The sequence below is a fragment of the Suncus etruscus genome, chromosome 13, assembly GCF_024139225.1.
Source record: "Suncus etruscus isolate mSunEtr1 chromosome 13, mSunEtr1.pri.cur, whole genome shotgun sequence".
Lineage (NCBI taxonomy): Eukaryota > Metazoa > Chordata > Mammalia > Eulipotyphla > Soricidae > Suncus > Suncus etruscus.
In genome coordinates this window covers 30,137,878-30,154,578 of record NC_064860.1, presented here as the reverse complement: position 1 = coordinate 30,154,578, position 16,701 = coordinate 30,137,878, and the positions used below count along the sequence as shown (strand labels likewise).

General features: G+C 40.3%; 1 protein-coding gene across 2 annotated transcripts in view; it reads right to left on the bottom strand.

Moving 5' to 3' along the window:
- The window catches only part of LOC126026168 (kalirin), a 549,871-nt gene that overhangs the window by 19,232 nt on the left and 513,938 nt on the right, over positions 1 to 16,701 (bottom strand). For both annotated transcript variants that reach the window (XM_049785867.1, XM_049785868.1), the window contains exons 30-33: positions 13,546 to 13,736; positions 13,021 to 13,122; positions 11,584 to 11,726; positions 8,240 to 8,342 (exon numbers count right to left, since the gene is read on the bottom strand). In XM_049785867.1, the coding sequence (XP_049641824.1) occupies positions 8,240 to 8,342; positions 11,584 to 11,726; positions 13,021 to 13,122; positions 13,546 to 13,736 (539 nt within the window). The remainder of the gene's footprint in view (positions 1 to 8,239; positions 8,343 to 11,583; positions 11,727 to 13,020; positions 13,123 to 13,545; positions 13,737 to 16,701) is intronic.

Here is a 16,701-nt window from a genome sequence, read left to right as displayed (position 1 = left end):
TTACTCCTGGCTGTCTGCTCAGAAATAGCTCCTGGCAGGCAAGGGGGACTATATGGGACACTGGGACTAGAACCAAACACCTTTGGTCCTGGATCAGCTGCTTGCAAGGCAAATGCTGCTGTGCTATCTCTCTGGGCCCAGAGTGGTACCTTTCAGCAAAGAAACTTCATATCCTCTGGTGGCAAGCAAACTTGGAACCAAGCATTCACATAAGTAACTTTACATTGAGGGGAAAACTTGTGATTGCCACTTGGCACTGGGGCAGTCTGCTTAGAAAAGCCAGCTTGTGCTGGTTATGCTCAGAAGAGGGAGTTGTGTTTCTGGGAAGGGACTGGGAGCCACAGAGAGAAACATTCAGGATCCCAAGGGCCAGGAAATCTACTTTTGCTTGCCTATCTGCTCCTCTAGCAGCCTCCTCATGATAGATCAGAGTGGCAAAAAAGCTATTCGGGAAAGAGGAGAGTGGAAGTTACTTTGTTTGTGTTTGGCTTTGAACTTGAAAGCAACATAGTATTTTTCCTACCAATGTCAGGCTTAGAAAAGTAGTTTTGTTGTTCTTAGATAAGAAGCAACACAAACTTCTCCCTATAAAGAACTAGTTTATGGGCTCTCAGATTCCACTGAGTCCAAGGACAGAGCAACAGAGCCCTGCTGTTCTGCTTTCATTACAGAACATTTAATGGGCTCAATCACCTGTGGGTTGTTCACCTGTTCAGGCAGCACAGCTGGTTATCACAGGGTCACAAAAAATCCTGGAAACCCAATCCTGGGGGAGAGGGGGGGCCCATCCTGAGCACTTTAAGACATTGTCAAGTAAACAATGCCACCTCCTGGGAGTGAATTTTAATGGTTTTGCTACTGCTGAGGTGCCTCATTGTTTGTTTTTTTTTGTCTTTGAGGGCAAATCCCAGTGGTCAGTTAGCCTTACAAACTCCAGGGAACCCACATTCCACTTTCCTGAATAGAAGAGCCCCACAGCTACTTGAACAATCTAGCACTTGCCCATTCTGCTTCTCTTTTTTGCAAAGATCATGGCTAGTCCTGCAAAAATGCTTTCTTAGTATAGAGTCATTTAAGTCATAAAGTGACACAATAACTGGCTGAAGGTCCTGCCCTTTGGTAATCGAGTTGGGGATTAAATCTATATCTGATCTCAAGCTCTCCACCTTCCTGTTATATTCTCTTCTCCACACCTATAAATCCTGTGCACACCACACAGATCCTCTTTCTTTCCAGGGCACCCATTTCCCAGCCCTTATGCATAGTGGCTGCTAACAGTTGGAAGGTAGCTTGGAGAGAGAGCACACACTGTACTTGAGGCTTCCAAATGTTGGGCAGGAGTGGCCAGGCAGTCTGAGACTGGCTGAAAATGGCATCTTTGCCTTTGCTTCTTTCCCACTGGGTCCTGTTCCCCCAGCCCTCTACTGAGAGCACAACTTCAGTGAATCACATGAAGCACAAATTCTGATTCTAGGACACCCCTCCCTCCAATATGTTCTACCTTCCTCCCACTCTCTCTTGAGTATATCCAACTTCATTCTCTCTGTGATTTTCTTCAATGTATAAGCCTATTTAAGTGAAGAGATTTTGTTTTACTCCCACCTTGGTTACTTCATTTTTTGTAAACAACAAACTCTTCAGGGAAAATGACTTCTGTGTTTAATTCAGTTCTTTTTCAATTGCACATTAACTCACTTCATATTAGAAGAAAAACAAAGCAACCTTTAAACTCTAGTGCTACTAATGGAAGGCTGAATATCATCCTACCTCATTCTGCATGATATCACTCCTACCTACCGTAAGTAGGAGGACGGCAGGCCCTTTCTTTTTTTTCATAGTTGTTTCTTGAACATGGAGAACAGCATCTGCTATGGAGTAAGTGGGGCCTAAGCATTGTGTATGAAGACAATTGAAATAAGTCAGTGCAGGGGCTGCATCCTGACTACTGCAGGGCTGGCCCTTGTAGCTTCCAGCCTGTTATAAGCATTTACAGTGCAGGCATCAAGACTTGGAAGTTCTGATCAGTAAAGTGAGACTGGAGAATTTAGTTAAGCTATTGCCTCAATCTACAGATATCAGATTACACCAACGAGTGACTTTTAGGAATCCTTCAGTTCTACCATCTCCAAGCTGAGACTTTCCTCTCAGCGAAGAGGAGCAGCCATGATCTACTCAACTGATTTAATTCAGAATTTAAAAGTTGAGTTAGAGGGCAAAAAAGAGAGCACAAAGGACAGGCTTTGCATTTCAGAGGTCTGGGTTTGATCCTCAGCTACACATAATTTCCCAAGCACTGCTAGGAATCACAAAGAGACAGGGAAAGTAAAACAAACAAAATAATACCAGGAATTATATTCTCAAGTCTGCATACTTCTAAGAATTTCCTGCTTACACCCTTTTCTCAGTATACTGCTACTATTAACTCATTTTAAAATTTAAATTACATTAGCTTGCTATAAAATTCCTTACTGAAGTCCCAGGATATTACAACAGTTGTTCTTTTCATTATAGTTTTTACAGAGAATAATGTGTACAAATCAATTTCACTATTTCTGGCCAGCATGGACATGTCTAGAAAGTCATAGTGAGATATTTGTACAGAGTACACCAAGATGAGTTTGAATGTTCAATTTAATAGTATTTATTACTCCCAATCTGACTAGTCTAAGTGGTAAATGTATGCACAGGGACCATTCTGTCCTAATCATTAGCTGGAAACTATTTGGAACACATCCATAATGTTAAACAAGATACTTTTTTCACTGCTATCTCATCACTTAACCATGCTTGACTATAATTCTAGATTTCTCTAAATGGGATTGTACAGCCCCATCATGTACTAATACATACTGGCAAAGGACTCATAATAGTAGAATGCCCTGTTTTAAATGCATAAGCATATTACCAAGAAGAATAAGAAAGAACTGATATTACTATAGAACAGGCTAACTATATACTTTGCCTTCTGGGAAACAAAATTTCTGCATGGTATAGGTATAAGCTGAATTTTATTAAGTAAACTCATTTGAGAGTTTAAAAAAAACTAAGGAAAGAAATTCATGCCTTTTTCTATTTTTCAAAAATTAAGAATTAAGACTATTAAATTGATTTTATATTGAGAGGGGTTTCAAAAGAAACCCTAGCTACTTAGATATGAAAAAATGTCCTAGGAAAGGAGGAATGTTCTTTCTTAGAAGAAAAGTCACACGGATCGGTTCCAAGTGTACAAAACCTGGGAGAGAAATAAGGAGGAGACCTCAGGCATTGATCTGTCCTCCATCCATATTTTTAGTATGAACTTTAATAAACACAAAAGATGAGTTTATCCAATAACACTGGGAGATTTATCCAACATATGAGACAGAGTAAGTTGGACAAAGTAAGATTTACTTTGAATATTGGGATAGAGTAAATAATAGGGTATCTATTAGAGTCTGAAGAGATAGTTCAAAGGGCTAATGTCCAGGCTTTGGCCAGTCTGGGTTCCATCTTTACTACTGCATGTTCCCCTCAGCACTTCCAGGAGTGACCTCTTAGGAATGCACTGGGTCCCATTCTTTTAACATCCTGAACTAATCCAAAACCCAAACAGAAAATCTATTAGATATAATCTCACCCTCAGATTACTAAATCACCTAATTTGCTAAAGATAGAAAGTCTGCAAAAACAAACAGGGAGACATTATGAGCCCACAGTGGATTGTAATATGCCATTTAGACAAGATGTACCAGCTCACAGAGGAGTTTAGGTATAGTACACCCAGGAATAGGATCTAAATGAGTGGGATCATGTCTGTAGTGTTATGTGCTGTATCTCCTATGTAGATACTTATACAATGGAGTAAATCCAGAAAATGACAACCAGGATATAGAAGTATATGTGCATATAATGAGACAGCTGAAAAAAACAGGACTTCTGCACATAAAGAATTTGGAGAAAAGACAAGACAGCTGTCTTCAAATATCTAGTTTTTTGGGATTGCCACTGATAAATTTGAAGTACAATTTGAAGAATAAAATAAAAACATGATAGTAAGATATTTTAACCCATTAAATAATTAAATAATCTAAAAATCAATGCTGAGATTCTAAGGGCTAGTATTATAAAATAAAAGTGGTAAAGATGTTATGTTTATAGGTAGGTGAATTGAAGGTCCTTCTGTTTGGGATTATTTCTGCTGACAACTGAACCTGCTGATAATGAGCCTGTGAATATTCAAAGATATTCAGGGTTTACTAAATCATGTGTATCTTACTCAAAGAATCTAAACTTTAGTTTTTCTTTTCTTTCTTTGTTTCTCTCTCTTTCTCTCTCTCTCTTTCTCTTTCTTTCTTTCTCTCCTTCCTTCCTTCCTTCCTTCCTTCCTTCCTTCCTTCCTTCCTTCCTTCCTTCCTTCCTTCCTTCCTTCCTTCCTTCCTTCCTTCCTTCCTTCCTTCCTTCCTTCCTTCCTTCCTTCCTTCTTTCTTTCTTTCTTTCTTTCTTTCTTTCTTTCTTTCTTTCTTTCTTTCTTTCTTTCTTTCTTTCACCATACCCAGAGATGCTCAAAGATTGATCCTAGTTTTGTATTTAGGAATTACTCCTGGCAGTACTTGGAGCACCACATGGGGTACTGGGGATCAAATGTGATTGGACTATGTGCAAGAAAAGCTTCTTATCTGCTGTACTATCACTCCAGCCCCTTGTTTTCCTTTTAATCAGGTGTAAATTTAACCTTTACTGAACGTTTAATAATTACCAAGTAAATATATTTTATTAGTCTTCCCAATGAGGCAGGGTGATGTTTTACACATAGGGACATGGAAGGAACAGTAACTGATGCAATGTGACACAGAAGTCTTAGAGCTCATGGTGTTCAAACAAAACTTTCTTCACTTACTCTACTCTATAAAATACACATAGGGAGATTAAAGGGCACCACTGAGTGCCATAGCTTCTTGAGTCATCTTTTTTTTATTCTTTATGGCAATATTTCCATTATTTACCTAGAAACAAATACTGCTAATACTTCTGGATCAGAAGAGAAAGATTCAGAACTTCTTAAAAGAAATTCTTTGGTAAATGATAGTGACAATCACAAGTTGATTCTCCCTATAGCTTCCTTAGTCTGTCCTTTTGTTAAATATGGTTCTGTTACCTGAATTGTTTCACTTTGTCATTCTATTCTTTAGAGTCTGTCCACATACTTGAAAAGTAGACAAGTTTTCTGTCCCTCTAGTACATTTAGGGGAAATGTAACACTGCTGAACACATTCATTAATTCAAAGACACCAATGAATGCTTTATCTAGACACAGTCCTATCCCTTAGAGGAGTAAGAACACTGTAGATTTATAGTGCATCATGACAGACAAGCTTTCTCAGTCTAAAATGGAGTCAATTCTGAAAATGTGATTATTTCAATGGGCATTTTTTTTTTTTTTTTTTTTGGTTTTTGAGCCACACCCGGCTCAGGGGTTACTCCTGGCTGTCTGCTCAGAAATAGTTCCTGGCAGGCGCTGGGGACCATATGGGACTCCGGGATTCCAACCAACCACCTTTGGTCCTGAATCGGCTGCTTGCAAGGCAAATGCCGTTGTGCTATCTCTCTGGGCCCATCAATGGGCATTTCTAGGTCATGTGTGTGAAAAATAGAATTTCTTTCTTCTTTTTTCTTTCTCTCTTTCTCTCTTTCTTCTTTCTTTTTCTTTCTCTTTTCCTCCCTCCCTCCCTCCCTCCCTCCCTCCCTCCCTCCCTCCCTCCCTCCCTCCCTCCCTCTCTCTCTCTCTCTCTCTCTCTCTCTCTCTCTCTCTCTTTCTTTCTTTCTTTCTTTCTTTCTTTCTTTCTTTCTTTCTTTCTTTCTTTCTTTCTTTCTTTCTTTCTTTCTTTCTTTCTGGCAGGCTCAGGTATTGAAGCCAAGTTGGCTACATACAAGGCAAGTGCTCTAACTTACTGTGCTATCGCTCCGTCCCCCTGAATTTCTTGTCATTTCTCAGCTCATGCTTCCTAAGGCTTGAGTAGTTGGGGGCTTAATATATCCAATAGGCCAGGTTCTACTGGGGTAAAAGCTTTCTGCCTAGAGGTAATGAAAATTTTAGGTTTCTCTTTTCTTTTTTGAGGGGAGGAAAGGAATTTGGAACAAAACTGGCTGTGCTCAGAGTTCACATATGACTCTGTGCTCAGGGTTCATTATGGTGGTACTTAGAGGGTCATATATGGTGCCAGGGATTGAACCCAGGACTGTTGCCTTAACACCTGTACTATTTCTTTGGCCCCATCAGCTTCTTTAGAATATCAAAATATATAATGTTTGTATGTTTGCTGTTTTCAAGCAATCTGTTTTAATTCTCTTAATGGAGTTCTCTGAGGTCAGAGACCTTTACATTGTACAAGCATCTGTGGATGCTATATGCCAGGGGTAAAACAGGGAAACAGAGCCTTACCTTTAGTAGGGTTTAATATGGCCACAAAGATGAACATGAAATAGAATTACTCAGCAAGGATTCACACTCAACCAAAAGCCCTCTCTCTACAGTATGCTGAACAGAGCTCTGCACAAGGTAGGTGATTTACCACCAAGATGTGACTAATGTTTTTGTGGAAGGTGGTGCTGCTGAGTTAACAATAGCTTTGGGAGTTCATTAGTTTAATTTTTAAAGGGGTGCAAAACCATGACAATGAAACAAAGGATCTGGATCATAGTTCCTGTTTTTTTCACTACTGAATTTTCTTGGATGACTCACTTGGCATTCTGGATTTCAGTTTTGGGATGACATGCAAGTAGCAGATTTTCTCATTGATTATGGAATGCTTGCCATCAGAGCTATTTTGTGTTAAGCTTACTTACCTTGCCAGAAGACAAGGAGTATTTGGAGCCAAAAGTCTCCTAAGACAAATGGCTCTAGGACAGGAATCTGAATTGGGACTGTGAAGAGGGTAGAAGGGTAACTAGAAGAAATACAGCTCCTAGACCATGAAACTAATGGGCTGTGTCTGAACATGAGGCACCTAATGTATTAAATAGCATTATATATACTTTTCACTGAGTGTTGAAAAAGGAACACTTTCATTCTTGAGCTGTTCCAAATTTGATGTCAGATAGAATTATCCTGAAAGTCCTTCAACACTAGATTAGAACATGATTAGGCTAAATCATAGAAGGTTAGCCATGACTTTAGAGGTAAAATGTATGGAGTAGAAAATGGTTGTTTTTGTTGAGAAATAAAAAAAATTTAGTAAAACTTCCAGGGAACCCATTTCATACATCATTAATAAACTACTGTAGTAGAAAGAAAATAAAGTATTCTGGCCTACTGTCTGAGGCTAAAGAAAAAGGCCAGTATATGGCATATGCACAAACTAAGGTCAAGTAGTCTTTAAAAATCCAAATATTCATTAATAAATTCACTAATATGAAGCACAAGATCATCTCCTAGTTTTCAGTCCTTGTGGGATGGGAATGAGAATAGGATCTAACATAAAGCCTTTCCCTCTGCCTGCAGGTTCAGACAGTTGTATTTCTCACCTGGCCTGAGCCCTATTGCTATATTGAAGTCTCTTTTTTTTTCCTCTCCATCAGAGCTCTTAACTTCTGCTTACAGACCACAGGCTTTCTCACAAAACTACTGCATCCCTTTATGTTGCTTTATACACTATGTCCCAGTCTTCTGTTTCTAGGACATAATCCCCACCAATCAGGTCAGAGGGAGGCCTCAGATCTACTAGAGTCCCCATTTGGATCGGAGGCTCCTCGATCAACCAGAAATTTTGTGGCCATTTCCCAAAGCATAGTTCTTGACATAACTTGAAGATGAGACACATTCAAATTACTGTAAATATAAGCCAACTACAGCCACTATGGTCTTAGGAAACTGTCCCAATCTCACAACCCACCCACCCCCCCTTGCACTGGCACAACAGCCCAAACAATCCATCCAGAACACAATAGAAGGCAGAGACCTAGAGTCTCTCGCTGCTGTTCACCCTCATCACTTTGCTTTACTTTCACAATATGAGGGTTTGGCTGACTGTCTGAGTCTCCTGTCCTGAGACAAGATCTCCACACTGACAAGACTTCCCCCTGTTATACTGACAAGACCTCCCGCTTTTCTTTCCCTTTAGATTGCACAAAGAGACAATAGGTTTCTGAGGCTTAGTGTGTGTGTGTGTGTGTGTGTGTGTGTGTGTGTGTGTGTGTGTGTGTGTGTACCAGTGATTATGTCAATAGGAAATCTTGGTAAAGGAAGGTTGGGACATTGTCCTACCTTGTCACTGTCCACTGTGTTCTGGGAAGTTCTAGAGGCAATGGAAATAGTGTCTGGCTGGCTGCTACCATCCCCTTGGCTGTCAATCTCCTCCACTCCATCCCTGCAGAAAAAAAGAGAAGAAAATAGGGGTGGGGGTGGGGGGAATTACCATGGATTGAGAGTAAACAAAGATTTTCAGCTGTGCTGGCAGGGCAGGCTTCAGCACATTCTAGCAGAAGTCTGTTTAAAATTGTGCCATTAAAGAGAGCAACTCTATATGGTTTTCTGTGATATCACCTTATGTAATTAATAAACACATACTCATGGTTCCTGATCAACACAAAAATGTCCTAGTCACCATAACTTCTCCAGATCGTGTGATAGAAAGAAGCATGTAATTTTTTTTAAAGCTAGAATGAGTTTATAATAGACACTAGGAAGAGCTACTGAGAATTTAAACTCATATCCAGATAATTTATTCCTCTAACAATCCCAGAGTTCAGTCAAATAAATTTTATACATGTTGGCACATAAATGGAAGTTGATTTGTTGCTGACCTTCAAAAGGAATAGAACAGATAAGGTTCTTTATCTTTTCTTTCTTCTTCTTTTTTTTTTTTTTTTTTGGTTTGGTTTGTCTTGACTTGCGTTACTTTGGCTTAAGAAATTGTAAGTTCGTAATGCTGAACTTTTATCTGTTTGGTATAGAGGAGGCAGTTATTATCCTTATTTGGAAGATTCTGTTGTATTTGTGCTTAGTTATGATGATTTCTTGTCAACCCCAAAGGGAGAGGCCTCTTTTCAGATTCTTCAATAGTCACAAGCACAGGTTCCATAGGAGCTGGGCTGGCTGTGCACCCAAAGGCATTTCAGACATCCTGCTGAGAGTATTCCCATCCTGGGCTCCTGAACAGAACAGTGGCCCACTCACAAATATTGTCAACTCTTCATATTCAGAATTGTGTGCCAATCTTTCACAAGTCCAAAGCTTGGACTCAAGGGGGATTACATGCCTGGGAATTTGTAATGGCTGAATGATCTACTTGGAAAAACTAAGGAGATATTAAGTGGCTATTGAATAAATTATTACAGGAAATGAGAGCTTGCTCTATGGAAGTCTTTATGAGTCATAACCCAAAGAGTGGAGAGGTAATGGCATTAGGAGGACTTGTCTGAGAATGGTACTAGTGGGTAAAAGACCCCATTTACTAAACTGTTCTACTGAATCTAAAAGACTGATTACAGGGTTGGGGAAATTTAAAAAAAATGACTGATTATGATCTGGTAATCTGACATCATGTGGACACAGATATGTATAGGTACATAGGCAGTGACTACTAGTGACTACTATATCTCTGCCTATTTTTTATATTCTGGATAAGCATATTTCTCTCTTGAACATCTGTTATCTCTCTTTTTCTCACCTCATATCTAAGTAAGTTTTGTGCACTAAAAACTATCTCGCTTAAACACACATATAGTGTGTGTTTTTCCCATCCAGAATAGTTTGACTGCTCTCTCACCAGCTCTTATGGGCTTGAGAAATGCCAGTGATTATTTTTAATAATATAAGCCACACATACGTAGGAAAAAATGCTGCAAAAAAGAAATTATGTCATGTATTTCAAAGCCAAAAATAAAGAACTTTTAAATCATCTGTTGTTTTGGATTATCTGGGCCATTCTTCCTCACCATTTGTAGATATTTGAGGATTGGCTGTACTTTCTACTTCCCACTCTACTGGCCTATTGTGGGTCCTTCTGGTCTGCTCCAGATGAAGGAAGTCATTCTGAGAAATATTGGATTTTCATCTAGGGCTGTGGATGGTATTTCTCTATGAACTGTCCCTAGATTTGGGGAATCAAGATATTGAAATAACAGACCGCTGGGCTATTACCTGGTGAGTCTACCAAGGACACACATACTCTCTCATCACATAAAACAAGAGAGAAAGGGTGGGATTATTTGAAAGATATCTCCTTGTATTTGAGAAATGTTCAAATTCTCATAGTCTCCAGCTAATCTCCCCTAAACATCTCTCTTACCATTGGTCTGGAAGTTACGGTTTCCATCTTACTTTCTATATGACATAGGAGTTCCCTGAAGCAGAATCTATCCCTGGTGATAAATAAAATCTGACTCTTATTTGGATAAAGGTAACTAAAATAAAAATAAACTTTCCTCTAACATATTAATCATGTATCCTTCCTAGTACTGAGAGGTGATCTGATTCTGGCTATACAGTATCTCAGGGCATCTTCTCCATAGAGTACTTGAACCTTAGTGCCTCCCTTCTTTTGCTCACTACTTCCCTCTGGAGAAACTTTAGCACCCCTCAATGCTAGCTTTGTATAACTTGGCTGGTGCCCAGGGGTCAACCACATCCTCTAGATTTCTTCCATTCATAAGAGAGGAGATATAATTTTGCTACTAGCATTCTCCAAACTCTATTTTCTTTGCCATCTTTTTTCTTTCCTCAAAATTTATGTAAAGTTTTTGTATACTTTGAAAGTTACCTCCAAGAGAGAATGTCATATGGCGACTCTTCCACTAGTCTAAGAGAAAATGAGACTCAAAGGACCCGGAGTAAGGAAGATATGAAAAAATAACTCCTGACCATTTACCTGAAGACATAGATTAGCTTAAATAAATGAAAGCTAGAACTTGGTGTGTGTACATGTCTGTGTGTGTGTGTGTGTGTGTGTGTGTGTGTGTGTGAGAGAGAGAGAGAGAGAGAGAGAAAGGGAGGACACTGCAGTAGGAATTGCAATGATAATGCCATCATACCACCCCTCCACAGAATTACAATACACCAAGCCCTTTGATTAGCCTGTTTGGAGAACTTTCCACATCTCCTCTTCATTTATTTTCTCCCCAAAGATTCCCCAGTCATTTCACTCAAGTGCTCATCTGAAATTCCCTCTCTTGGACTTTTTATGCTATGTGTCACTTGAATGGGATATTCTAGTTCTTCTCACATAGTTTCTCCACATGTGAAATATTACAATTACATGTTTTATTTCAGGAAATAGATTAATCTTTTATTTCCCTTGTCATCTTGAAGTGTTTAGCAGAGTGGATACAATAAAAGGTGCTCTGTGAAGCCCTGCAGAGAATTTTACTGATAATAACTGGTGAGATACAGAACAACGAGCTAACTCATCTTAGGAGCCCTCTGAGGGTTTCTTGGAGAGGTAGTCACAGCTGAAAGTGAACCTATGGAAGCCAAGGTTCACTCTATTCAGGCTGCCTTTTGCACACACACACACACACACACACACACACACACACACACACACACACACACACCTGTCCCCCATGAGTCCCATGCAAGTGAGATGGAGAGGCAGGGGGGATGGTTACCTCTTACTATTGTTCCTCTGTTTGGCTGGTGTTTTGGGGAGCTGAATTGGTTCCTTTAAAGCTCCTTTCAGGTGAATGATTCTTTCTTGAATCACCTCTCGTATGTTCTTGATCCACTCCTGCTTAGTTTCTATGTTGGAGGCCTGGAGTTTCACAGGGAGAAAGAGTAAGACCCCCATTTTCCTTTACCCCACCAAAAGCAGTTTTCAACCCTCCACTTGCAAGTTAGATCCATTATTTACAAGCATACTGAATGTCTGAGGAATTTATTTCTCATTTCAGTTTGTGACTCTTCAGTCCTCAACACATGTTGCTACTACTAGAACAATGCTACGAGCTGAAGAAGATGCGAGCTTAAACAGGGGCGGTTTTCCAAAGTATGAAACAATGCACAATGCACTGATCAATACTGTCTTTTGTATTTGGGCCTCTGCACCAGAACAAAGAATTCATATTTCAGTTGTTAGGTAGGTCTGGCAGGGGGTGAAGAGAGCACTAAAAAAAGGCAGCTGGGTGAGCATTTGGAGTAAGTGGCTATTTACTAAAAAGGTTAGGATGTTTAGCACCTAGTCTAGTTATACAAGTATGCAGTAACCAAAAGCAAGTTCTGAGTTTTTAGTTAATTGAAGAAACTGCTGTCATTCCATGAATATCCTAATGGAAATTCTTTTCCTTGTGCCAGGCAGCAGCTATGCGGGGCAGTATAGAATGATCAGTAGGGTGATGATTTCGTTGGATTAGCTTTTTCTTTCTTTTTTCTCCCCACAAGCAAATGACAGGCAAGAACTGTCTCTAAGAACTCTTTCTCAAGCCAACTGGCATGACCCTAAACAAAAACTCAATTCCTAAACTAAAGGTGCCCTGAAGTATGGACATGACAATGAGCGCCAGTCATCTGGTGGGGAGTCTATCTTGATAGTTTTATCCATTAACATAGACCCTATGATTCTGTGATATATTAGAGCTTCCAAAATGCTAGTTCCCAGAAATGAGAGTGTAGTTCTTCTAAATTTCTATTGTACACAGTAGAATATCTTCCGTGAAAAGGTATACGGGTATAAAAATGTTGAATGAATCTTGAGCCAGTTAATATGCCTTTGGTTAAAGGTTAATTATTCTTGCCACTTAACGGGGACACATGGCACAGATTTAAGTGGCCAGGTAAGAAATCCCAGTTGGTCCCTCCTTGCCTTCTTCCTGCTAAATTCACACAGGTGCACAGACTTGAGATCATTGCTTTCTGAGAGTTTCTAATCCGCTCTCATGATGCAATTTGCTTCTCCATACTGAGGGGATGTTGCCATTCCAAAGAAAGGGCCAAGGGCTGGGTGGGTGGAGTGTCCAGGTCCCAGATTTTAGGTATAACATGCCCATACCCCTTCACCTCCCTCTTACTACCCCAACCCTGGACTTGGGCTAGCCAAGGGTGGTACTTACTTTCAGCACTGTTTTATTGTCTGAGGATGGGGTGCGCCCAGACCACAAGGCAAATTTGCAGGGATCGCCCTCTACGTGCTCAGTAACACCCAGCTCTGAGGTCTGTAGACAGGAAATGCCTGTGAGAGGCCGGGAAGGGGAGGGCAGTGGGGAAAACTTAGGGCTGGGGTGGGAAGGAAAAGGCAACAGAGAGGAGAGGACCGAGGGAGGGGCTTGTGTCAATTAAACAGATTGGATATTCTGTTCATCTACCCAGGATGGAAGGACAGACAGGCATGTACCTGATTAGCAGGTAGCAGGGAGGAAGGAAAAGAGGGAGTTGCCAAAAGCAAACAGAAAGAACTGTTAACTCTACAACACAGAAGTGGTAGTTGAGGGTGAGAGCGATCCAATAGGAGTCATTTTCAGCAGCAGGATGGTTTTGGCGTGGTCCCAGGGGTGCAGATGAGTTGAATGTTTCAAGATCCCTTCCTGCCCAAGGCAAAAGGTCACTGTCTCCACTTCTCACCCGCCTGCCCCACCTACCAGTAGCTTGTTCTTGTAAACATATTTCGTGTGTCCTGAAGAGTCTTTGATCTCTTTGCTAAAAACCAAGGAGATCTCAAAGAGGAACAAATGTCGCTCCCGCCCCTTTCGAATGAGTGACTTCGGGTCCCACACTTGAAAGGCATCCTGGAGAATCAGCTCTCCCTGCACATCCAGGTTCTCATCAAACCCTGAAAAACATCCATTTATTCCGTGAGGTTTTTCCAGTCACTCACTGGGCCCTGGCTCCATTACCATCTTGCCAAAAGGCTCCTCTAACCTACAGTGCTTCTTTCCATTGGTTTCTGAGATACCCCTCATGCACCTATCCACCCACCTCAACCTTGAGAGGAGACAGCAGTACTGGAAAAGAGGCAGATCCACCTGTTTCAGTAGGTGGATCAGGCAGATCCTGATTCATGACTCCTAATGACAAACAGGTATTCATAGACTCTCCCACATGGTCCCAGGGACCCAACCCACTCCCACACTCAACCCAAACCCTCCTGCAAGAGCAAAACACCTGTTTCTTTCTTCCTCTTTCATAACCTCCGATTTTTCTTCATTGGGATGAGTGAGGATGAGGATAACTGCTTTGCTGCCCGAGTGTCCTTGATTCTATTTAGTCACTACTTCATTTCTTATATTTCATTATCAGATTTTTTTCTCTTGATGGCTGCTATACAGATGCCTTCCTCTAATATTTATATCACTGTAACATGTAACTCTTTGACAGAAGTTCTAAAATTTTCATGTGCAGAAGATTCTTTTACAACCCGGAGAGCTTTTGAGAAAATGGTTCCTGTCCACCCTTATTTCCCCAAGGATTCACTATAATATGTGAAGCCCATGTATTTGTCCTTCTGATAAGCTCCTTGGTGTGCTGCTGCTTCTCTAGTCCACATAGCCTCGTTGGAGTAGATTGATCAAATTTTAAGTCAGAAGAGGCTGGAGGAGAAGGGTATTTTTAGAGGGCTCAGAGAGCGATGCAAAAAGAAAAGAAAGGGCTGCCAAAGGCATCGTGACAACTGGGGACATGCATGTAATACTCTTTGTTTGCAAAAAGGAATAAAAAATTGAGGATTTCTGTGCTCAGGGATATACTGAGAACTAGATCCAATATTTTAGATAGGGGCATAGGATGAGGAGGAAGAGAGGTAAGGATGGTAGACACAAAAACACAATTCAAAAATGCCCTCTGCACTCCTATGTTCATTGCAGCACTATTTACAATAGCCAGAATCTGAAAGCAACCCAGGTGCCCGACAACAGATAAGTAGTTAAAGAAACTCTGGTATATCTACACAATGAAATACTTAGCAGCAATTGGGAAAAATGAATTCATTAAATTTTTTATAAATGAATGGACATGGAGATGATTATGTTGAGTGAAATGAGTCAGAGGGAGAGGGATAAACATAGACTAATCTCACTCATCTTTGGTATATAAGAAATATAACAGATCGTATGGTAATAATATCCAGAGACAAAAGAAATAAGGATCAAGAGGACCAGTTCATGGTAGGAAGTTTGCCAAAAAAAAAGTGGTGATGCAGTAAGAGTAGAGGAGGGTATACTATGATATTGATAGAACTGATCACTCTGGAAAAGAACTGGGTGCTAAAAGGGAATAAAGTGACATGCATGGTACTTCTTCATTAACAGTAGTACAAGCCACAATGTCAAAAAAGAAAAGAGAAAGAAAAGAGAGAGAGAAGTAAAATACCTGTCCCAGGGGCAGGGAGAGGGTATCAAGGAGGGTGAGAAAAACATTGGTCAAAATTTTGTGGAAATGTGCACTGGTGAATGTTGTTGTACATTGTATGACTGTAACTTAACCATGAGCAACTTTATCTGTGAGGAAAAAAATCCTGTAGTATGAACAATCTTGGAACCATGATGTTTAAATAAAAATGTTAAATAAAGAAAGACTTCAGAAGAGAGAAAAGAATGATGAATTTACTCATAGAACCATCCCAACGAGGCTGTTCTGCTTGTCCACTTCTCAGTATAAGGTCACTTTATTAGCTTCATACTTGATAGTGTTTCGGGGTTCCAAGAACATAGTTTCAGAGAACTGAAAGGGGCTTTTTATCAACTTTATCTGTCTAAACTTCCCTCACTTGCTATGAGAGGAGATATGATAAAAATATATGTGAGTGTGTATAGAGAAATATATGTGAGTGTGTTTAGACACATTACAGTGACATAGATATAAATTGGGAAGCTTCAGTACCACCCTGTAAAGGAGCCATCAAAAAAAAAGAGCCTGAGAATGAAATATAAGAAATGAGGTAGTATCATATTTCTGCATTTTTCTATAAAATTAAGCAGAAAAGATAAAAAAGAAAGGATGGGGCCTGGGGCAAAGTGGTCTTAGGTGCTTTGGAGAAAAAAAAGACAGAACTAAATATCCAAGCCAAAGACAACAATAGAATCAAGAGACCATAAATGTTAACAGTCTGGGCCCGGAGAGATAGCACAGTGGCGTTTGCCTTGCAAGCAGCCAATCCAGGATCAAAGGTGGTTGGTTCGAATCCCGGTGTCCCATATGGTCCCCCGTGCCTGCCAGGAGCTATTTCTGAGCAGACAGCCAGGAGTAACCCCTGAGCATCACCATGTGTGGCTGAAAAACCAAAAAAAAAAAAAAACGTTAACAATCTAAATTTAAATGGGCTTGGTATACTGGCAGGCCAGGGGACAAAGGATGGTGGTATAAGATGCATTCTGAGAACATTGGTGGATGGAGGTCAACACTGGTGGAAGAAATGACCCTGATTCACTGTATATCTGAAATTCAACTATGAAAGACTTTGTAGATCCCAATGGTTTCAATAAAATAATATAAAAACAAAGAAATGAGTTAGTGACCAAGTAGAATCAAGGACACTGCAGTAGCAAACTAGCAAACCAGAATTGATGAGAGTTGGACCTCTAACACATTGATAGCAAGGATAGTGGCTTATTCTTGTCAGTGTTGCAGGCAGCAGATTGTCTACATACCTGAAAGGCGTAGGCTGGTCCTACTACCTGGAGGCAGAATGTTAGCTGAACAGGTCCCTGGGCAGTAATTCTTATACTTTTTGAGGACTCAGTTAATACCTGGACATCTATCCTCTTTTCTAGTCTTGTCCCTTAACTAATTTTGTTTGCCTC